At 38.8% G+C, this 21,480-nt stretch overlaps 2 protein-coding genes across 2 annotated transcripts; both read left to right on the forward strand.

The window, feature by feature from the left end:
* The first annotated feature begins 1,363 nt into the window (after positions 1-1,363).
* On the forward strand, positions 1,364-8,095 carry LOC135236495 (extracellular calcium-sensing receptor-like). Its single transcript, XM_064302921.1, has 6 exons — positions 1,364-1,737; positions 1,897-2,188; positions 4,358-5,152; positions 5,249-5,476; positions 5,901-6,024; positions 6,154-8,095. The coding sequence occupies exons 1-6, from the start codon at positions 1,484-1,486 to the stop codon at positions 7,065-7,067; spliced, it is 2,607 nt and encodes an 868-aa protein (XP_064158991.1). The 5' UTR covers positions 1,364-1,483; the 3' UTR covers positions 7,068-8,095.
* A 3,356-nt stretch (positions 8,096-11,451) lies between these two features.
* Positions 11,452-16,646, forward strand: LOC135235986 (extracellular calcium-sensing receptor-like). The gene is made up of 6 exons (XM_064302094.1): positions 11,452-11,650; positions 11,810-12,101; positions 13,166-13,960; positions 14,067-14,294; positions 14,730-14,853; positions 15,631-16,646. Exons 1-6 carry the CDS (start codon positions 11,604-11,606, stop codon positions 16,542-16,544), a joined length of 2,400 nt encoding a protein of 799 aa, XP_064158164.1. The 5' UTR covers positions 11,452-11,603; the 3' UTR covers positions 16,545-16,646.
* Positions 16,647-21,480: the final 4,834 nt, after the last annotated feature.

The raw sequence follows: 21,480 nt of genomic DNA on the forward strand, positions 1-21,480 counted from the left end.
CGCCAGCGTGACACCCCTGGGAGGGAGATGCGGCAGTGCCGGGGAACACCGTTGGTTGCTGCATGGAGAGAGAGAGCCCGCACCCACACAAACATGAAATAAAATAAGTGCCATCTTCACGCATCCCCCTTACGGGTTCCAGGCAAAAACAATTAGCTAAAACAACAAGCGAAAATAACAAAGACACAAGAAAGTAAAACTACGCAACGGCTTTTCTGTGTGCCGCCCGTAGCTGTCCAAAACCACACAATACTGGGTCCATGCGCCTTCCTTCTTATGTTTATCAAATAAATCTACAGTATATCTACATCTTACCACACCCATCGAGGCACAACCGGTCCAACTAAAGTGGCCTGATTTCGCCCTACTCCTGATTACTTCTTCACATTACATTAGATTACAGGCATTTAACAGACACTCTTATCCAGAGCAACTTACACAGCTTTTTTGTTTTTTTACATAGCATTTACATTGCATCCATTTATACAGCTGGATATATACTGACGTGATGCAGGTTAGGTACCTTGCATCAGGGGCCTAATCCTTTTATCTTACCCCTTGAAATCAGGGCCAGCTTTATTTGTTATAGTGGATCAGTGGATCCTCAGTTTTTCCATCCATCCATCCATCCATTATCTATACCCGCTTATCCTGAGCAGGGTTGCGGGGGGTACTGGAGCCTATCCCAGCATGCATTTTGCGAGTGGCAGGAATACACCCAGGACAGGCCGCCAATCTACCGCAGGGCACACACACCATTCACTCACATACTTATACCAATTTTGAGTCTCCAATTAGCCTTCCTGCATGTCTTTGGACTATGGGAGGAAACCGGAGTACCTGGAGGAAACCCACACAGACAGAAAGGTTGCAAGCCGAGATTCGACCTTCTTTCTATGAGGCGACAGTGCTACCCACTGCACCACCGTGCCGCCTTGTTACATTTTTTGGTGACTCTATATATATATATATATATATATATATATATATATATACATATCATTATTTTTCTCGGCAGTATGCAGTATTGATTGGGGGGGGGGGTTATTTGGCCTGTCTTGTAATACTTGGGGGACTGGGTGAGGGTTGTAACCCCCCAATGCCCCCCCACCCATGCCCTTGAATGAGACTGTAATGAGTTCATATACTGCATGTCACACCCATCCATAACAAGGCTACGTCATGGATATATTTCAAATTTTGTCATGCCCACTTTTGAAACTTTGTATGTAAAACAAATATAATTCAATACAAATGATTTGCTGAAAAATTTGGAACAATATTAATAGTGCCTTGAAGACAGGATGGCTCAAAGACAGCACAATCTTTCCCCCAAAATACAATAGTTAAATTGAAAAGACTTCATATATCCTCAGAATTGTGTTTACATTTCGTATGACTTCACTGCCAATATAACCCCCCACCTTCCTTATCCTGGGACCCAGTCATGCCTCTGAGAATCATAAATCGATAGAGAATTGAAATGGCTGTATTTAAACCAGGTACACAGCAGTGCTGGAGCAGCAGTGGGATGGCGCTGCAGATCATTCTGCTGGCACTAACAGTCCTCTGGGCTGCAGCACAGACTCCACCATGCAGAATACTGGGGAGGGCAGCCAAGCCCAGCTTCTATCAACATGGAGACATCAACATTGGCGGGGTCTTCGCCCTCAGCAGTGAAACCAAAAAAATGAGCATGCAATTCACTAGGACACCAGAGCCAAGGAAATGTGTACGGTAAGATTAATTAAGATTGAGCATTTAACACCTGTTTGTAATGGTAGTTATTTGAAGCTAAGGTACATTTTCATTATGTATGCTCATGTTCAATTTACAGACTGCATTATGATGTATTACAAGGTCACCTAAATAATCAGCATAATGTATAATTTCTAGAGTTAATTTCAGAGGATTCCGAGAGGCCCAGACCATGATATTTACCATTGAAGAAATAAACAACAGAACTGACCTCCTGCCCGGTGTATCTCTTGGATATAAGATATACGATTCCTGCATCTCTACAATATTCTCTATAAGAGCGGCCATGGCTTTGCTGAACGGTTATGAGGAAACACTGTCTGACACATCATGTTCCACACCACCAGCAATACAGGCCATTATCGGGGAAACCACTTCAACTAATTCCATTGCAATTGCATCAACCGTTGGATTATTTCAAATTCCAGTGGTAAGAGTTCCTTTTTTTCTCCTTTATACATATTACCAAACAGTAACTAACTAAGATTTAACTGAAATATATAGAATATATAGAAGAATATATATGTCAAGTATGTTTGGGTTTCCCAAGCATTGATTTTCTAATGTGAAAATTTAATGATAAAAAGACTATTTATGGGAAATGTTGTGGAATTAAAGTTTACAATGATACTGTTATAAACAGTTGTCTGTTCTGCTTTTATAGATTGATCGTATCAGCCACAAAAATAAAACTATAATGCATTTCAAATTATTTACAACACAACTGAAAAATCCATGATATGCAATCCTGAAGATTTTACTAGGTGTTTTATGGTAAATAAAGCAGGTGATTTCCATTGTGTCAATAATGATGTTCTCACCTCTTGATTTTTGGGAACCAAAAGTTATTGGACAATTGGCTACTCAGCTATTTCTCGGTCAGCTATGTGTTGTTGCATCGTTAGTTAATGCACAAAAAGCTAACTAAAGGTCTATAGTTTATTCAGTGTGAAATTTATATTTGGAGTGTGTTGCAGTTGTTACTCAACATAAGGACCATAGAAGTGTCGATGGCAGTACAGCAAGCTATTGTGGGGTGAAAAAATACAATTAATCAATCAAATACATCTGAAACATTGGGTGTGTCATAATCAAATGTTTGGTGCATTATTAAGAAGCACTGGTGAGCTCAGCAAGAGCAAAGTACTTAAAGGGGAATTGCACTTTATAACACTTCTGCTTCTCATGACTGATATTGTCCTTCTAATGAATGTGTCACCCTTAATTATTCGATTAGTTATTTCATTTTAAATGTCTAACGTTAGAAAGAAAGACTTTTTTTTAGCGCAAGTCCTCGTAGTACGGTTTCCGTTTTTTCCCCCTTCTTCTTCAATTTCGTTTTGCGGCAAAATCGAGAAGTGAAGCAAAACATTCCGTTAACTTAGCGTCGAATCAAACATTTTGTTTGATGCGATATCGGTGTAATAATGAGGTGCATTGTACCCGGTTGTTATAATGCCCCCGTTAAACTTGCCTTGAAAGCACATTTTCATAGTTTTCCACGTGATGCAACTTTGTGCCAGACATGGCTGGATGTAATCAGACACCCCAACATAACAGCCGAAGAAGTAAGACTAATGCAGCGACCACTTGAAGCCACCAACTACAAAGGCAACCCTCTTAAGCCTGGAGCTGTACCGGTTTTGTCATAGTTGGTCCAACTGCTGGAGGTAGGTACTAAGCGGGCTGGCTAACGCTATCGCGTCTGTCTGTGATACATGGGATGTCCACGGTAAGTTAGACAGCTTGCTGGATGTTGTTATAAGGTTTCCACCATCCATTTATTTCGTCCTCAGACATTTTCGGTTTCGCTAGCTAGTAGTAATACAATACTATTTCTACGACCAACCTAATGTTATTGTCTGCAGGCACGCCCACATCAGAAGTCGCGCAATGATATGAATTCTCGAGTTCGACACTAAACTGCCTGGGTCTACTTCCTGCATTTGTAAAGGAAAACAACAAAATAGCGTAAAATATTAAGATAATTAAATTACTAATCGAAAAATGAAGGGTGACACATTCATTAGAAAGACAATATCAGTCATGAGAAGCAGAAGTGTTATAAAGTGCAATTCCCCTTTAATAGTTTATTTTGAAATTTGTTTTGCCAAAAATAAATGATTTTAAATATTTTAACAAGTTATATATAAGAAACACAAATGAATAGGCCATGAGACAAGGTACTGAATTATTACTTCTAGTAAATGCACTGTAGGTTCAGTTCAGATATTTTCTGACTCAGTGTAACACTGATGCTGACACATGCAAATGTATATTTTTAAGACTGAAGGTGTGAAGGTATGGGTTGTGAATTTTTACTGATGGAGATAACCAGTGGTTTTATAACTGTTTCATTACCTGAACAACAATATAGACACAATTATCTTGCATCCCACATAGTTCTGTAACGCCGCGTAAACTTATGCCTTTACAAATATGCAATCACAAAAATGCCAGCTGCCTGTTCCTCATACCCATCAGACCTTCCTGGTAAAAGCAACATTGCAATGGTGACTGAGTGATTACTTTAATGATGTGCATGTTTCCTCACATGTTTAAGCTCTGCTAGATGTGACTGTGTCCATTGTCTTTTCAGATCAGTCACTTTGCAACATGTGCATGTCTGAGCAATAGAAAAGTATTCCCCACATTCTTCAGAACCATCCCCAGTGACTATTATCAGAGCAGAGCACTGGCTCATCTGGTGAAGCACTTTGGCTGGACCTGGATAGGAACAGTGAGAAGTGATGATGCTTACGGCAATAACGGAATGGCCACATTTACAAAAGCTGCTGAAGAGTATGGCATCTGCATTGAGTATTCTGAGAAAATTCACATAGCAGAACAAGAGAAATTACATAAGGTTATAGATGTTATCAAAAGAGGTACTGCAAAGGTAATTGTAGCATTTTTTTCTCATGTTGAGATGAAGATTTTACTAGAACAGCTGACCCTTCAGAATATAACTGGTCTTCAGATGGTTGGCAGTGAAGGCTGGATAACAGCAAGCAGTCTAGTGACACCTACGAGTTTCAGAATACTGGGAGGATCTATTGGCTTTGCGGTTACCCAAGGCAAAATAAATGGCCTCAGAGAATTTCTAGTAAAACTTCACCCCTCACAACAGCCAGGAAACCTTGCTGTTGTAGAATTTTGGGAAACTCTGTTTCAGTGCTCCCTTATGAATGAAAACAATCTACCAGACATCAACCTCTGCACTGGATCGGAGAGCTTGATTGAACAGGAAAATGAGTACACTGATGTATCAGAGCAGAGAATCCCCAACAATGTTTATAAAGCAGTATACGCTGTTGCTCATTCTCTGCATGACCTGCTGGCATGTACACCCCATCAAGGCTGCACAAACAGTGTGAAAACAGAGCCCTGGCAGGTAACTCTATAAGCACTTATATGCTTAATAAAATTCCCATTATAAACAAAACCAACCAAGCATTTACTTTTGACTGAAATAATTGTGTCTTTACAGCTTCTTAGGGCTTTGAAAAATGTAAATTTCACTTTGGAAACTGGAGAGCAAGTCTCTTTTGACAGTAATGGAGACCCTGTAGCCAGATATGACGTGCTGAACTGGCAGCTTGGTCCTGATGGTGCAGTAGAATTCAAAATGGTCGGCTACTATGATGCTGCTTTACCATCTGGGCAGCAGTTTGTGATGAGTCCTGTTAGTATGGTTTGGGCAGGTGGGCAAAAAGAGGTAAGTGTTTATGCACTAAATGAAAACTGATGACATCACATGTATGCGGCTGTAGACCTGTATGCAGCTTTTAGCACTGAGATAAATATTTAAATAATTAAATAAGAGTTAATTTCACAAAACTGAAGCAAGTCAATATGGACCTGGCCCATCAAAATAAAGTTCTAATTTTACTGCAAAATGCTATCTGCAAGGTAAATAAAACTATATAAAACAGGTAACAAAAAATAATTAATAATAAAATAATAATTTTAAAAAACATGTGGATGAGGAAATTATCACACTTCTCTGTGATAATAATCTGTTTCCAGTAGGCTATGTGATGTTCTATAAATATAAAATATTTCTAATAATTATTGTAAAGTATTTACAAATCACATTGTCCATGAGTGTTTTGAGTTAAGAGTTGAAACATATTGCACAGAAACCCAGGTCAGTGTGCAGTGAGAGCTGTCCTCCAGGCACCCGGAAGGTCATGCAGAGAGGAAGGCCTGTCTGCTGCTATGATTGTGTGCCCTGTGCTGAGGGAGAAATCAGCAATGCCACAGGTAACACAAACCAGTCTGTTGTGCTCATTATTTTACGCTCACTATTCAGTCAAAGCTGTCGGCTCTGAAAATGAACATATTATCATCACTATGAGTTTTCTAATCATTGTGATCATTGTTCTTTTGCAGATTCTAATGACTGTATTCAGTGTATGGAAGAATACTGGCCTAATGCTAAAAGAAATGAATGTGTTTTAAAGGCTGTCGAATTTCTGTCCTTTGAAGAAATTATGGGAATAATGTTTGTTGTTTTTTCCATATTTGGAGTGTGTTTTACTGCATTTGTGGCTGTGCTGTTCTTTATAAAGAAGGACACACCCATTGTGAAAGCCAATAACTCAGAGCTGAGCTTCCTGCTGCTCTTTTCATTGAAACTGTGTTTCCTTTGCTCTCTTACCTTCATCGGCCGGCCCTCTGAGTGGTCCTGTATGCTGCGCCACACTGCGTTTGGGATCACCTTTGTCCTCTGCATCTCTTGTGTTCTGGGAAAAACAATAGTGGTGTTAATGGCCTTCAGGGCTACACTTCCAGGCAGTAATATCATGAAGTGGTTTGGGCCTCCCCAGCAGAGACTGAGTGTTCTTGCTTTCACTCTCATACAGGTCCTTATTTGTGTGCTTTGGTTAACAATATCCCCTCCTCTCCCCAACAAGAACACGAAACACTACAAAGAAAAGATCATTCTAGAATGTGAAATAGGATCAGCAGTGGGGTTCTGGGCTGTACTGGGTTATATTGGACTCCTCTCTGTATTGTGCTTTGTTTTAGCTTTTCTGGCTCGTAAATTGCCTGACAAGTTCAATGAAGCCAAATTCATCACATTCAGCATGCTAATATTCTGTGCAGTCTGGATCACCTTTATACCAGCTTATGTCAGCTCACCTGGAAAGTTCACTGTAGCTGTTGAGATCTTTGCAATTTTAGCATCTAGTTTTGGCTTGCTATTCTGTATCTTTCTTCCAAAATGTTACATAATGTTATTCAGACCTGAGCAAAATACAAGAAAGCATATAATGGGTAAAACAGATGTGAAATCTCAGTGATTGCCCGCACTATTTTATACCCAAGAGAACTGTATAGGGTACTGGATGATAGAGTCATCTGTCAAATAAGAATGCAATGTCTTAACTTACATGATATATAATTGAAATAAATGTTCCTGAATCCTTTTTCACTAAAGGAACTTCACCATACCTGTGGCTTAGTTGGCTCACTTATTGTCAACATTACAACTTCATTCAATTGTTGAAAAAATACAATTAATTTAGCACATAATCTGCAGTGATATGAGACGCTCTTGCACCGAATACTGATACAATTAAAATGTTTAAGGAATATACTATGACAATCTGTTGATTCTCATAAGCTGCTTTAATTCACAGCATTATAAAATGTTTCAGGACTTCAGTGTTTATGGGTCTCATGTGAATGAGAGCCACTGTTAGCATTCCAGAAACGTTGCTCTGGAAACTTGCTGGCTAAAAATGTAAAAGCATTTACACAAGTGTTCCGTTTTAATTTGTTCCGTGTGAACATGACGGAGTGAAATTATGGCAAGGCAGAAAAGCAATGCTGCCATAATTATACGCCTGCCACATGCCTGCATGACACCCCTGGGAGGGAGATGCGGCAGTGCCAGGGAACACCGTTGGTTGCCGCATGGAGAGAGAGAGCGCGCACCCACACAAACATGAAATAAAATAAGTGCCACCTTCACCCTTCCCCTCACGGGTTCCAGGCAAAAACAATTAGCTAAAGCAACAAGCTAAAATAACAAAGACACAAGAAAGTAAAACTACGCAAAGGCTTTTCTGTGTGCCGCCCGTAGCTGTCCCGCCTTCCCAGCCGGCTCCAAATCCTCCAGCATCCCAGCTGAGGATTACTTCTTTTGGTCTTTCCTTTTTCCTCAAACCAATTTCCACAAATAAAAATAAACCAAAATCAATCATAACAGCACTCTCGGTGTGAGCTCCCGGTCTCAGCCCCAAACTGTGGAAAGCAGCACACCTTTATGCACCGGGGCTGATTAGCTAACACAACCCAGGGCTGCGTTTCCCAGTTTTGATGTACCTTAACGTCTTACGAAGGTTTCTAAGGTATACCTTTTAAAGGGAAACCGCTTTTTTACGAGTGTTAAGGGACACTTCCAAAGGTACGTCGTAAGTTGGAGCTGGCCTTCACTGTGGTGCTGAAAAGTTTATCAATCAATGCCAAGCGAATCAATTGTCTCACTTGTAAAGGCTTATGAATGGCGTTTTACTATAACAAGTGTTGTCATAATCATTTTATGTCAATCTAATATTGCAGAAGAGGAAGCTATGCCTACTAAAGATCATCTGCTAATCTCTTTAAGGGTCAAAACGAGACCTTGTGATAGTTTCAATCAATAAATGTAGGCTACAAAAGATAAAATAGAGAGCATCAATCGGGACATATACGCCATAATCTCGGACTTCTAAGAAGCCCAGGAAACAGGATATATGGTACAAATGGGTGAATTATTTTGTTCTTATTGAAACAAAGGTCTAATGTTAATTTGTTTTTGTCACACAATATATAGGCAACTGTAGCAGCATTTCCACTGATTCCCACAGACTTTTCTCTGCAGTGCAAAAATGATCGTAGATGAAAGGCAAAATCGCGTCTGTGGAAATTGATCATGATTAATTCTATACCGGGTATGCCTTATGAATTGGCCTACCTGTTAAAGTGATATGTTCATCCACCTTGTTTTGCTGTTGGATAGTCTTAAGTTTAACCAAGATTATTGGGTTGTTTACTGAAAATCGTAAAACAACATGGTAAGAAAGAAATGTTCTGTAATGTTGATATTTACCCAGTGCTATTTTATTTTATATAGGAGTTGTGAGCTCCTGTTTGTTCATTATGAGCCACCATACCTGTATGTGTGTTTATGGCTAGGCCAATCTACGTGCTTTGGTTCCATCTAGTTCGGACATGCAAGTATACTCACTCAACATCGGCTTTGCTCGCACGATTTTGTATTCTTAATAAACCGGCGGTTTGTTCCAAGTCAATGGGATCATTGACTCACACACAAACAAACAAATTTCTACAGGGTATGCAGTCAGAAAAGCCATATCCTCAGTAAGCTCCACTACGTAAACATAATATACGCCTATTTTTTCACAAATTGGATTAGTATTGTAGATAGGCCCTATACTTTATTACCATCACGATGGGAATAGACAGGTGAAACGACAACATTCTCATGATGTGCTATGCACAGAAACGTTGTTTGGATAATTCATTTTCATAAAGTTAATATTAAACTATGTAATTTTCACTTGCAGATGTGCTACTAGATGCGCACTGTAGTACAACTGTCGATTTGAAAACAAAATGTTGGCATAAGGCTAAAACTGCGGAGCGCATCGCTAAGGGACAGCTTACGAGTGCTTCAGACCACCCTTTTAAAGGTATACCTTTCAGAAGGTATACCTTAGCTAAGGAGGCGCTGGGAAACAGCTCGAGACCTAAAGGAAGACCTTAAGGTATACCTTACGACGCACGTAGCGCTAAGGAGACTCTGGGAAACGCAGCCCAGGTGCGTGTGCTGTCTCCACCAGCCGGTGCAGCCGAGACCAATCCGCCTCTCTGGCGGACCGAATGCTACAACACCCCTCTTTATTTCTTACCTGTTGCCTCAGGAGTTAAATGCATTCAGCTTTGGACTAGAGGTCAGAATGTGCCACCAAAGTGAATTTGGTGGAGCAGTCCTGTCATTAAATTGCTATTAAGTGAATGAAAATATGGCATAGCATGTCATAATTTCACCCCTTATTTCCTCAACTGATGTCTTTGGAGTCTAATTGGAGACTCTAAATTGCCCACATCAATGAGTGTGAGTGAATGGTATGTGTGCCCTGCAATAGATTGGCGGCCTGTCCAGGGTGTATTCCTACCTCTCGCCTAATGCACGCTGGAATAGACTCCAGCACTTTTTGAAACAATTACTGGAAACATATCTGGCACTGTCATGTGAATGCTATCTGCTCAGTTGAATATGGGGTATTCATTGTTTGTGTAAGCAGGCTAAGCCACTAGATTACCAGAAATGTCTATATGAAAATGTTCTATGTTACATGTGTGAAAGCGGTGATGATCTATGCATCACATCAGAAACGTACAAGAAATAAAATATTCACCAAGCAAGAATAATCATGTTTTGGTATTTTTGTATCTGCCAAATGGGCCTATATGCTCACTCATTTTCAGTCATGTAGAGCTCCTTACTTATGAATTAACTGGCAGCTGAAGTCCAATCTTGTCAATCTTGTTGTGCCCCACGCCATGCCCCCAGAACACACACACACACACACATTTTTTTCTCACAGGTATTCAAAAATGTGCATGTGCACAGACAAACACATGCAAAAAAACCCATACATGTGTGAAGTGGAGTCCCTCTTTAACAACACTACAACAATCTATCCTTCCTAGTCTTAAATTAACCTCGACTTTGTCCTTCAGTGTTGCCTAAGCTGCCCTGTCTGCACTCTCGCTGCCATCAATCTCTGCATGAGCAGGTACCCAGAGGTACCTTATGCTACTGCCCTCTTTCCCTGGCTTATACAGCTCCACCATAGCCTCCCCCTCCATGTCAGGTTGAGCTCTGGATCCCCCATCTTCCAGAGCGACTGCTTGTTTGAACCCAGCCTACTCCACCAACCAAATAAATCACATATTTGGCAGCCATCTGGAGCTGGGGGATAATTCAAATCCTTAGCTGTCAGGGTCTTTGGAGTCATCTGTAAACACTTGTCAGTACCTCATTCCTGTCTTAGTACCACACATACTGGGTCTCTGCCCCTTCCTTCTTAAGTTTATCAAATTAATCTACAGTATATCTGCATCTGGCCACACTCATTGAGGGACAACCGGTCCAACTAAAAGGGGCCTGATTTCTCCTCCCTACTCCTGATTACTTCTTTACATTACATTAGATTACAGGCATGATGACTATATATATATAATATAATTTTTTTTTCAGCATTATGCTGTATTGTTTTGGGGGGGGGGGGGTTATTTGGCCTGTCTTGCAATACTTGTCATGCCCACTTTTGAATCATTGAATGTAAAACACATATAATTCATTACAAATTCTTTGCTGAAAAATATAAGAAAAAAATTTGGAACAAAATGAATAGTGCCTTGAAGACAGGATGGTTCCAAGATAGCACAATCTTTCCCCCAAAATTCAATAGTTAAATTGAAAAGATTTCATATATCCTCAGAATTTTGTTTACATTTGGTATGACTTCACTGCCAATATAACCCCCCACCTTCCTTATCCTGGGACCCAGTCATGCCTTTGAGAATCACAGATCGATGGAGAATTAAAACTGCTGTATTTAAACCTGGCACACAGCAGTGCTGGATCTGAGATCTGCAGTGGGATGGCGCTGCAGATCATTCTACTGGCACTAACAGTCCTCTGGGCTGCAGCACAGACTCCACCATGCAGAATACTGGGGAGGGCAGCCAAGCCCAGCTTCTATCAACATGGAGACATCAACATCGGTGGGGTCTTTGCCCTCCATGGTGAAACCAGGAAAATGAGCCTGCAATTCACAAAGACACCAGAGCCAAGGAAATGTGTACGGTAAGGTGAATTAAGATGGAGCATTTAACACCTGTTTGTAATGGTTGTTATTTGAAGTTAAGGTACATTTTCATTATGTATGTTCATGTTAAATTTGCAGACTGCATTATGATGTATTACAAGGACACTTAAATAATCAGCATAATGTATAATTTCTAGAGTTAATTTCAGAGGATACCGAGAGGCCCAGACCATGATTTTTACCATTGAAGAAATAAACAACAGAACTGACCTCCTGCCCGGTGTATCTCTTGGATATAAGATACACGATTCATGTGCCTCTCCAATATTCGCTTCAAGAGCAGCCATGACTATGATGAACGGTTATGAGGAAACACTGTCTGACACATCATGTTCCACACCACCAGCAATACAGGCCATTATCGGGGAAACCACTTCAACTAATTCCATTGCAATTGCATCAACCGTTGGATTATTTCAAATTCCAGTGGTAAGAGTTCCTCTTTTCTCCTTTATACATATTACCAAACTGTAACTAACTAAGATTTAACTGAAATAAGAATATATATGTCAAGTATGCTTGATTTCCCAAGCATTGATTTTCTAATGTGAAGATTTAATGATAAAAAAGACTCTTTATGTGAAATAATTATTGTGAAATGGAAGTTTACAAGGATACTATTGTCTATTATTATAATCACTTGTCTCTTCTGCTTTTCTAAATCGATCGTGTCAACCACAGAAATAAAACTATAATGCATTTCAACTTATTTACAACACAACTGAGAAATCCATGAAATACAATCTTGAAGATTTTACTAGGTGTTTTCTGGTAAATAGCAAACTATCATGGGGTGAAAAAATAGAATAAATCAATCAAATACAGCTGAAACATTTGGTGTGTCATAATCAAATGTTTGGTGCATTATTGAGAGGCAATAATGATGAAGAACAACAGGAAAAACAGGAACAATAATCTGATCAAAAAATATCTCGACCATTTGACAAAAAACATCCACAATGATATGATACCCATGACATAGTTTATTTTGAAATTTGTTTTGCCTAAAATAAATGATTTTAAGTATTTTAATGATTTATATAAAAGAAACACAAATGAATAGGCCATGAGAAAAGGTACTGAATATTACTTCTAGTAAATGCACTGTAGGTTCATTTCAGATATTTTCTGACTCAGTGTAACACTGTAAATGCTGACACATGCAAATTAATATTTTTAAGACTGATGGTGTGATAGTATAGGTTGTGAAACTTTACTGATGGAGATAACCAGTGGTATACAACTGTTTCATTACCTGAACCACAATATAGACACAATTCTCTTGCATCCCACATAGTTCTGTAACCCCGCTTACACGTATTCCTTTACAAATATACCATCACAAAAATGTCAGCTGCCTGTTCCTCATACCCATCAGACCTTCCTGGTAAAAGCAACCTTGCAATGGTGATTGAGTGATTACTTTAATGATGTGCATGTTTCCTCACATGTTTAAGCTCTGCTAGATGTGACTGTGTCCATTGTCTTTTCAGATCAGTCACTTTGCAACATGTGCATGCCTGAGCAACAGAAAAGTATTCCCCACGTTCTTCAGAACCATTCCCAGTGACTATTACCAGAGCAGAGCACTGGCTCAGCTGGTGAAGCACTTTGGCTGGACCTGGATAGGAGCAGTGAGAAGTGATGATGACTATGGCAACAACGGAATGGCCACGTTTATAAAAGCTGCTGAAGAGCATGGCATCTGCATTGAGTATTCTGAGAAATTTCACACAACAGAACCAGAGAAATTACATAAGGTTATAGATGTTATCAAAAGAGGCACTGCAAAGGTAGTGGTAGCATTTTTTGCTCATGTTGAGATGAAGATTTTACTAGAACAGCTGACCCTTCAGAATATTACAGGTCTTCAGATGGTTGGCAGTGAAGGCTGGATAACAGCAAGCAGTCTAGTGACACCTACAAGTTTCAGCATACTGGGAGGATCTATTGCGTTTGCTGTTACCCAAGGCAAAATAAATGGCCTCAGAGAATTTCTATTAAAACTTCATCCATCAGAACAGCCAGGAAACCTTGCTGTTGTAGAATTTTGGGAAACTCTGTTTCAGTGCTCCCTTATAAATGAAAACAATCTAACAGACATCAACCTCTGCACTGGATCTGAGAGCTTGATTGAACAGGAAAATGAATACACTGATGTATCAGAGCAGAGAATCCCCAACAATGTTTACAAAGCAGTATACGCTGTTGCTCATTCTCTACATGACCTGCTGGCATGTACACCTCATCAAGGCTGTACAAACAGTGTGAATACAGAGCCCTGGCAGGTAACTCTATAAGCACTTATTATATACTTATATGCTTAATAAAATAACCATTATCAACAAAGCCAACCAAGCATTTCTTTTGACTAAAATAATTGTTTCTTTGCAGCTTCTTAGGGCTCTGAAAAATGTAAATTTCACTTTGGAAACTGGAGAGCAAGTCTCTTTTGACAGTAATGGAGACCCTGTAGCCAGATATGAGGTGGTGAACTGGCAGCTTGGTCCTGATGGTGCAGTAGAGTTCAGAGTGGTCGGCTACTATGATGCTTCTTTACCATCTGGGAAGCAGTTTGTGATGAGTCCTGTTAGTATGGTTTGGGCAGGTGGGCAAAAAGAGGTAAGTGTTTATGCACTACATGAAAACTGATGACATCACATGCATGTATGCAGAAGTAGACTTGTATGCATCTTTTAGCACTGAGATAAAACTTTAAATAATACAATAAGAAAGTTAATTTCACAAAAATGAAGCAAGTCAATATGGACCTGGCCATTTGACTGGAAAATGCTAGCTGTAACGTCAACAAAACTAGATAAAACAGATAACAAAAAATAATAAATCAATAATAGAATAATAATTTAAAAAACATGTGGATGAGGGAAGACTATTCTGTGGAAAATCCTAAATTATCACAATTCTCTGTGACAATAATCTGTTTCCAGTAGGCTATTTGATGCTCTATAATATAAAATATTTCAAATAATTATTATTAATTATTTGCAAGTCACAATGTCAATGAGAGTTTTGAGTTAAGACTTGCATATTGCACAGAAACCCAGGTCAGTGTGCAGTGAGAGCTGTCCCCCAGGCACCCGGAAGGTCATGCAGAGAGGAAGGCCTGTCTGCTGCTATGACTGTGTGCCCTGTGCTGAGGGAGAAATCAGCAATATTACAGGTAACACAAACCAGTCTGTTGTGCTCATTATATTACGTTCATTATTCAGTCAAATCCGTCCACCCTGAAAATGAACATATTATCATTAACTATGGGCTATATTTTAACGATCTAAGCGCACGGTCTAAAGCGCATGACGCAAGTGCATTTAAGGTGTGTCCAAATCCACTTTTGCTAGTTTAAAGGTGGATAATGAGTGCAAAGTAAGGCGCATGGTTTAAAGGGGTTGTACTTAGTCTCTTAATTAATCATAGGTGTGTTTTGGGCGTAACATGAAATAAACCATTGTCATCTCCCATTCCCTTCAAAAGCTAGGTGTGCTTGCACCTTGGCGGATTGTAATGGAGGATTTGCCAAGTAGTAGGAAAGAACGCTTCATAATATTGATAAATATTTTTAATTATGACTAATTATAATTTTTTTTTTTTTTTTAAATCGCACATTGTGCACCCGCCTATGTAGGCGCATATTACGCCATTGACTTAAGATCAGGTTTTTGTTGGTCAATCGCGCAATCGCTTTCCGCTGCCTCAAGATAGCAATGCGCCAACAATGCGCCTGACCACACCTCCTTTTAAGACCAACACGTACATGGGCGCTCAGATGGGTGCAAGTACATTTGCTATTTAAACAACGTGGGTGCTGGACAGGAAAATGACAACTGCGTCGGTCTGAAACTAGCAAAGACATTTGCGTTGCACTTGGCGCTGCAGTGCACCGGGTGTAAGATAGAGCCCTATGAGTTTTCTAATCATTGTGATCATTGTTCTTTTGCAGATTCTAATGACTGTATTCAGTGTATGGAAGAATACTGGCCTAATGCTAAAAGAAATGAATGTGTTTTAAAGACTGTTGAATTTTTGTCCTTTGAAGAAATTATCGGAATAATGTTTGTTGTTTTTTCCATATTTGGAACGTGTTTTACTGCATTTGTGGCTGTGTTGTTCTTTATAAAGAAGGACACACCCATTGTGAAAGCCAACAACTCAGAGCTGAGCTTCCTGCTCCTCTTTTCATTGAAACTGTGTTTCCTTTGCTCTCTTACCTTCATCGGCCGGCCCACTGAGTGGTCCTGTATGCTGCGTCACACTGCTTTTGGGATCACCTTTGTCCTCTGCATCTCTTGTGTTCTGGGGAAAACAATAGTGGTGTTAATGGCTTTCAGGGCTACACTTCCAGGCAGTAATGTGATGAAGTGGTTTGGGCCTCCGCAGCAGAGACTGAGTGTTCTAGCTTTCACTCTCATACAGGTCCTTATTTGTATGCTTTGGTTAACAATATCCCCTCCTCTCCCCAACAAGAACATGAAGCACTACAAAGAAAAGATCATTCTAGAATGTGAAATAGGATCAGCAGTGGGGTTCTGGGCTGTACTGGGTTATATTGGGCTCCTCTCTCTACTGTGCTTTGTTTTAGCTTTTCTTGCTCGTAAGTTGCCTGACAAGTTTAATGAAGCCAAATTCATCACATTCAGCATGCTCATATTCTGTGCAGTCTGGATCACTTTTATACCAGCTTATGTCAGCTCACCTGGAAAGTTCACTGTAGCTGTGGAGATTTTTGCTATTTTAGCATCTAGTTTTGGCTTGTTATTCTGTATCTTCCTTCCAAAATGTTATATAATGTTATTCAGACCTGAGCAAAATACGAGAAAGCATATAATGGGTAAAACAGATGTGAAATCTCAGTGATTACCTGCGCCATTTCATACCCGAGTGAATTTTTATATGATACTGGACCACAGAGTAATAGTATGTGAAATAAGTGCAATGACATCTTCCCGTCATACGTTTCACAAGATATATGAATGGAAGAAATTATGTGACGGCAAACCTCAAGAAATTCACCAATGAGTCTGGCTTAGTTGGCTGAGTTAATTTAGAACTACAAACAAACAAGTCATACGCATATAAATCTAACAGGAATTTAAACAGGGCCCAGCAGCTCCAGTGCTTGTTACAACTCAGCAACATGCAAGACAAAGGTACAAAATGGTACAAAAAATTACTATGACAATAAAAACTATGATGTTAGTGTGAACAAAGCTGTCACATTACTGGATCAAGCATGCAAAACATACAATACTTTCAAAGACATCAAGCTGCGTTGTCTTACCACTGAAAAAAAATAAATAAATAAAATACAAAATAAATAAATCCAATCAGAATGCAAATGAAGCAGACATACAAAATAAATGATACTACAAAATAAAAAATAAATGATGAAATAAATGAGCCTACTTTATTACCTAGCTTGCCAGTACACATTCTCTCCATCATGGCAGTTAGAAAAAAAATTGTTACCACAGGTGCACATTTATATATGGAATGATGTGTTAGCTTTTATAATTCACTTTTTCATTTTCAAGGTAATCAGTGAACATGAGCTTGCTTATCTTGCTAGTTAGCCAGAATTAACAAAATCATAGCTTGCCAAGACATTACCAAGCGCTGGGTCCTCACGGAATGCGTGTCCGCGAAACGTTGTAAAATATTCACAGTTAACACATGCTCTCCTCCATGTTGCGTCACGTGTGTCATTGAGGGGGTCAGTTAGTTCTTTTTCAGTTAGTTCACTGTCAAATTAATTTACCAGCGATTTTGAAAACGTATCCTGTACAGTTTGTCAGCACTCACGGATTAGCCTACCTCAGGCTGCTAGAGCAGACAGACACTGCTTGAGCAGCCCCTTCAGCATATAAACAATAAAGTGAGTGGTTAAGGTAGGCTAAGCATCTTCTTACTGTTAGCTTGTTAACATGCTCAATTCATTCAGAATTAATTTGTCACAAACATTTGATAAATTCACCATCACAGTGATCACTATTTCTGTCAATTCATTTGTGTAGCTAGCTAGCTATTATCACAGGAAAGTGAGGTTAAGCTTAACACTTGATGACTGGCATTGCTGGAAGTAACAGTAATATGGCAAGCTGTTTATGCTTTAATTAATTTCTAGAGGATATCAGAAATTCAATTCAAACTAGTTAGAATTAAAATTCTTGATATAAGAAATTCAATTGTAACTAGTTATGCTGTGTATTTCTGATATCAGAAATTAAAATGCACATTATTGATATCGGAAATTAAATTTTAACTAGTTAAAATGGCAATACATGATATCGGAAATTCTATTTTAACTAGTGAGATTTAAAGCGTACCAATTTATGATATCATGAATTCAATTTCAACTAGTTTAAATACCAATTGTTGATATTGAAAATAAAATTTTAACTAGTTTAAATACAAATACTTGATATCATAAATACAATTTTCGATATCAAGAATTAAAATGTAATTACTGATAATAAAATTTGATTTAATGATATGAACAAATGGATTTTCAACTAGTTAAACTTTTATTTCTGATATCAACGATTGGCATTTTGACTAGTTAAAACTGAATTCATGATATCAGAAATTGGCATTTTAACTAGGCAAAATTCCAACTCCCATTGAAATGAATGAGAAAAACGTTTTAAATCTCACTTGTTAAAATAGAATTTTTGATATCAATAATTAGCATTTTAACTAGTTAAACTTTAATTTCTGATAACAATAATATGCATTATAACTAGTTAAAATCATATTTATGATATCAGAAATACACATTATACCTAGTTAATATCTGATATCAAGAATTTGCATTTTAACTAGTCAGAATTGAATTTGTGATATCCTCCGGAAATGAACTAAAGCTAAAACGGCTTGTCATACAATAATGCCGGACAGTAATCTACCGAAGCTAGCCAGAATAGTCTCAACCACGTTTAGAAGTCTACTAGTGGAGTGAGCACACGTGCCTGTGGTGTGATAACGAAACAGCCCAAGGTGCTTAAGCGTGTGCTCTTCGCCACTGCACGGGGTTGAGACCAGGAGCATTCATGCAGAGAGAGAGAGAGAGCGAGTCATGAGAAGACTGAATGTTAGAGTAGGCTAAAGCAACCTGGCCGAAAAACTGAGTGCAGCTAAAAAGCACTCATTATGTTGGCCTGGAACCTGTGAGGGATATCAAAAATAAGATTAAAAACAGGTAGGTAGCAAAAACATTATATAGGTACTTGACATTAATTAGATAACTAAGCAAGCAAGAAAACTAATTAAAAGTTCCTTACTGTACCTAGCGAGCCTTGCTAAACTAGATTAGTTACCTAACATTAGTAACGGCAGCAACCTTTGAGGTAATGGGGCAGAATTTACTGTGTTTATGGAGGCAAACAATAGATGAGTAAAACTATTGTGGCAGCTAGGGAGTGAAACTAAAGAGCATCAGCTAGCTATTTATCAGGCTAGCTGGTGAGGAGGGGGGTTGCGTTGGGGTACATTGGGGGGGGTTGCAGTCATGGACCAGGTGGGTAGGGGGAGTGCAATCGCAAATGGGGGGACTTTGCGACCGCAGACCGGTGTGAGCGTTGTCCAGAAGAACGGCTCCAAAAAATTGTAAATTGAAATGGATTTTCCATAGAGTGCTAAATTATGGTGCTAGTATGGACATAATTTATTTGTTTATCTTGGTTATGTGAAAACATATTGTAACGCTGTGACTGGGCTTATGGACTCTGGGACTGTGAGGGGTGGAATGAATTTGTATTGTGTTACTGAGTGAGTTATGAGGGAGATGCCGCTGCAGGGGATAAATGGCTATTAGTATGCAGGTGGGTCATTTTGCTTTTGGAAGAGTTGCAGGGGATGTGAACCATTGTTGGCAGGCAATAAAACCGGGCCAGTTGGCTATCAAAGCAAGTTCTGTTTCTCCATTCCCTTATTTGGCCGTCTAGTTGCTGCCGCTCGCCACAATATACTTCTGAGTATGTTAGAAGGGAAAGCTAATATTAGCTAAAGTTAAAGGGGAATTGCACTTTCAAACACATATGGGCTTGTTTTGTTTATATTGTCCTTCTAATGAATGTGTCGACCTTCATTTTTCGATTATTTATTTCGTTTTAAATTTCTAACGTTAGAAACAAGGACCTATTTCTTTTTTTTTTTAGCGCAAGTCCACACATAGTAGTACGGTTTCCGGTTTTTTCTTCTTCGAAGAAAAGCATAGCGTTGAAGTCGCGCAATGATATGCTGCCTAGGTCTACTTCCTGAATTTGTAAAGGTAAGCAACAAAACATCGTAAAATATTAACAAAATGAAATAACTAATCGAAAAATGAAGGTCGACACATTCATTAGAAGAAAATTAGAAATAAAATAAGCCCATATGTGTTTTAAAGTGTAATACCCCTTTAAGTGCTAGCAGGTTGCTTGTTTTGTCAGTTAGACTGTTAGCTATAAGCAAGTGATGGTTAGCTACAAGAAAGAAAAGCTACAAGTCAGCAATAATGTCATATTATCTAATGCTAGCAACTGATCTCGACCAAAATAAAACTATTATGTTTTATTTCTGGAGTGGTTTCAAAGTACATTACTGCCTAACTCCTGCCAAATAAATAAATTAAATAAATAAACAGTGTGAACTGAATATTTGTATTGCCAGTGTTATCTCCATCAGCAAGAAATGTAATTATTTGATTGGCCTTTTAGAACAAACAAATTAACACTTGAAAAAAAAAAAGAAAAAAGAAAACTTTTATTGGGGGAATTCGACTGGAATCTTCAGAATGCTAGCAATTTATGGAGCGAGTTTAGTCCCAATATTATTTACATGTTTAGCACCTTAAACAAAATTCACACATTTTATGCGTAGCAAAACTACAAATACTCTTCAAATCTCAAACTGTGGACAGACAAAAATATAAATCATTTTGGTAGTTGGTACTATTTTCCATGCATGATAGGGAAAAAATCTACACATTTATACATTAATCAATATTAAGATACCTACAGCTAATAAAGGGAAGAGTAGCTCATAAATAATCAGTAAGCAGCAAAGTTATGTACATTGGAATGGCTGGAATTTGTGCAGCCCATGCATAAGACAACTGGTCTCGACCTGAAGCATGGCAGGCACGCAGGGAAGTAATATCTAATGAGAAATGTATTCATGCCAAATATAGATAATCAAACGTAAACATCTTTGATTAGTTGCTTGCAATAAAGATAACAATGTAACCCAGTGTTGTAAAAATGCAAAATTTCTTATCAGGCACTATAGAGACACCATTTTTGCCAAAGATCAGTTTAGAGCAACATATCCTGGTTCCTGAGGCCTATACTATATTTTAGCAACACATTTGGAGTGAAACATTTTCAAGTGTTACACAGAGTGTTTAGTGCGCTACAACATAGGCTCCTCGAGCAGATTTTATTGAGAAGCCAAATGTGTGCAGTCTCTGTGTCTCATCAATTAATGTAAAACAAATAATGTATCTCTTACTTTGAGGTCATTTTGACCATGTTGCATGACCAGTGGGAGCAATGTATGTATTAGCTGACAATAGTCTCATTGTAACAGTGTGCAATGTCTGGTAATGTTCCATGCGTTGCAGTGATTGTTATGCTTGCATCATTATTGTGTTAGGTAGTTGTTGGGTGACACCCCCCACAATCAAGTCATAGCCCTATAGCCCTATATTCCTGTGTCTTCAAATGTTGATCAACTTTTTCTGTTGCTTTCGCAATTTGCTTCAACTCAGCCTGCTCATCCTGGGACTCAGCCATGCCTTTGAGAATCACAGATC

The sequence above is a fragment of the Anguilla rostrata genome, chromosome 12 (assembly GCF_018555375.3).
Source record: "Anguilla rostrata isolate EN2019 chromosome 12, ASM1855537v3, whole genome shotgun sequence".
NCBI classification, from domain to species: domain Eukaryota; kingdom Metazoa; phylum Chordata; class Actinopteri; order Anguilliformes; family Anguillidae; genus Anguilla; species Anguilla rostrata.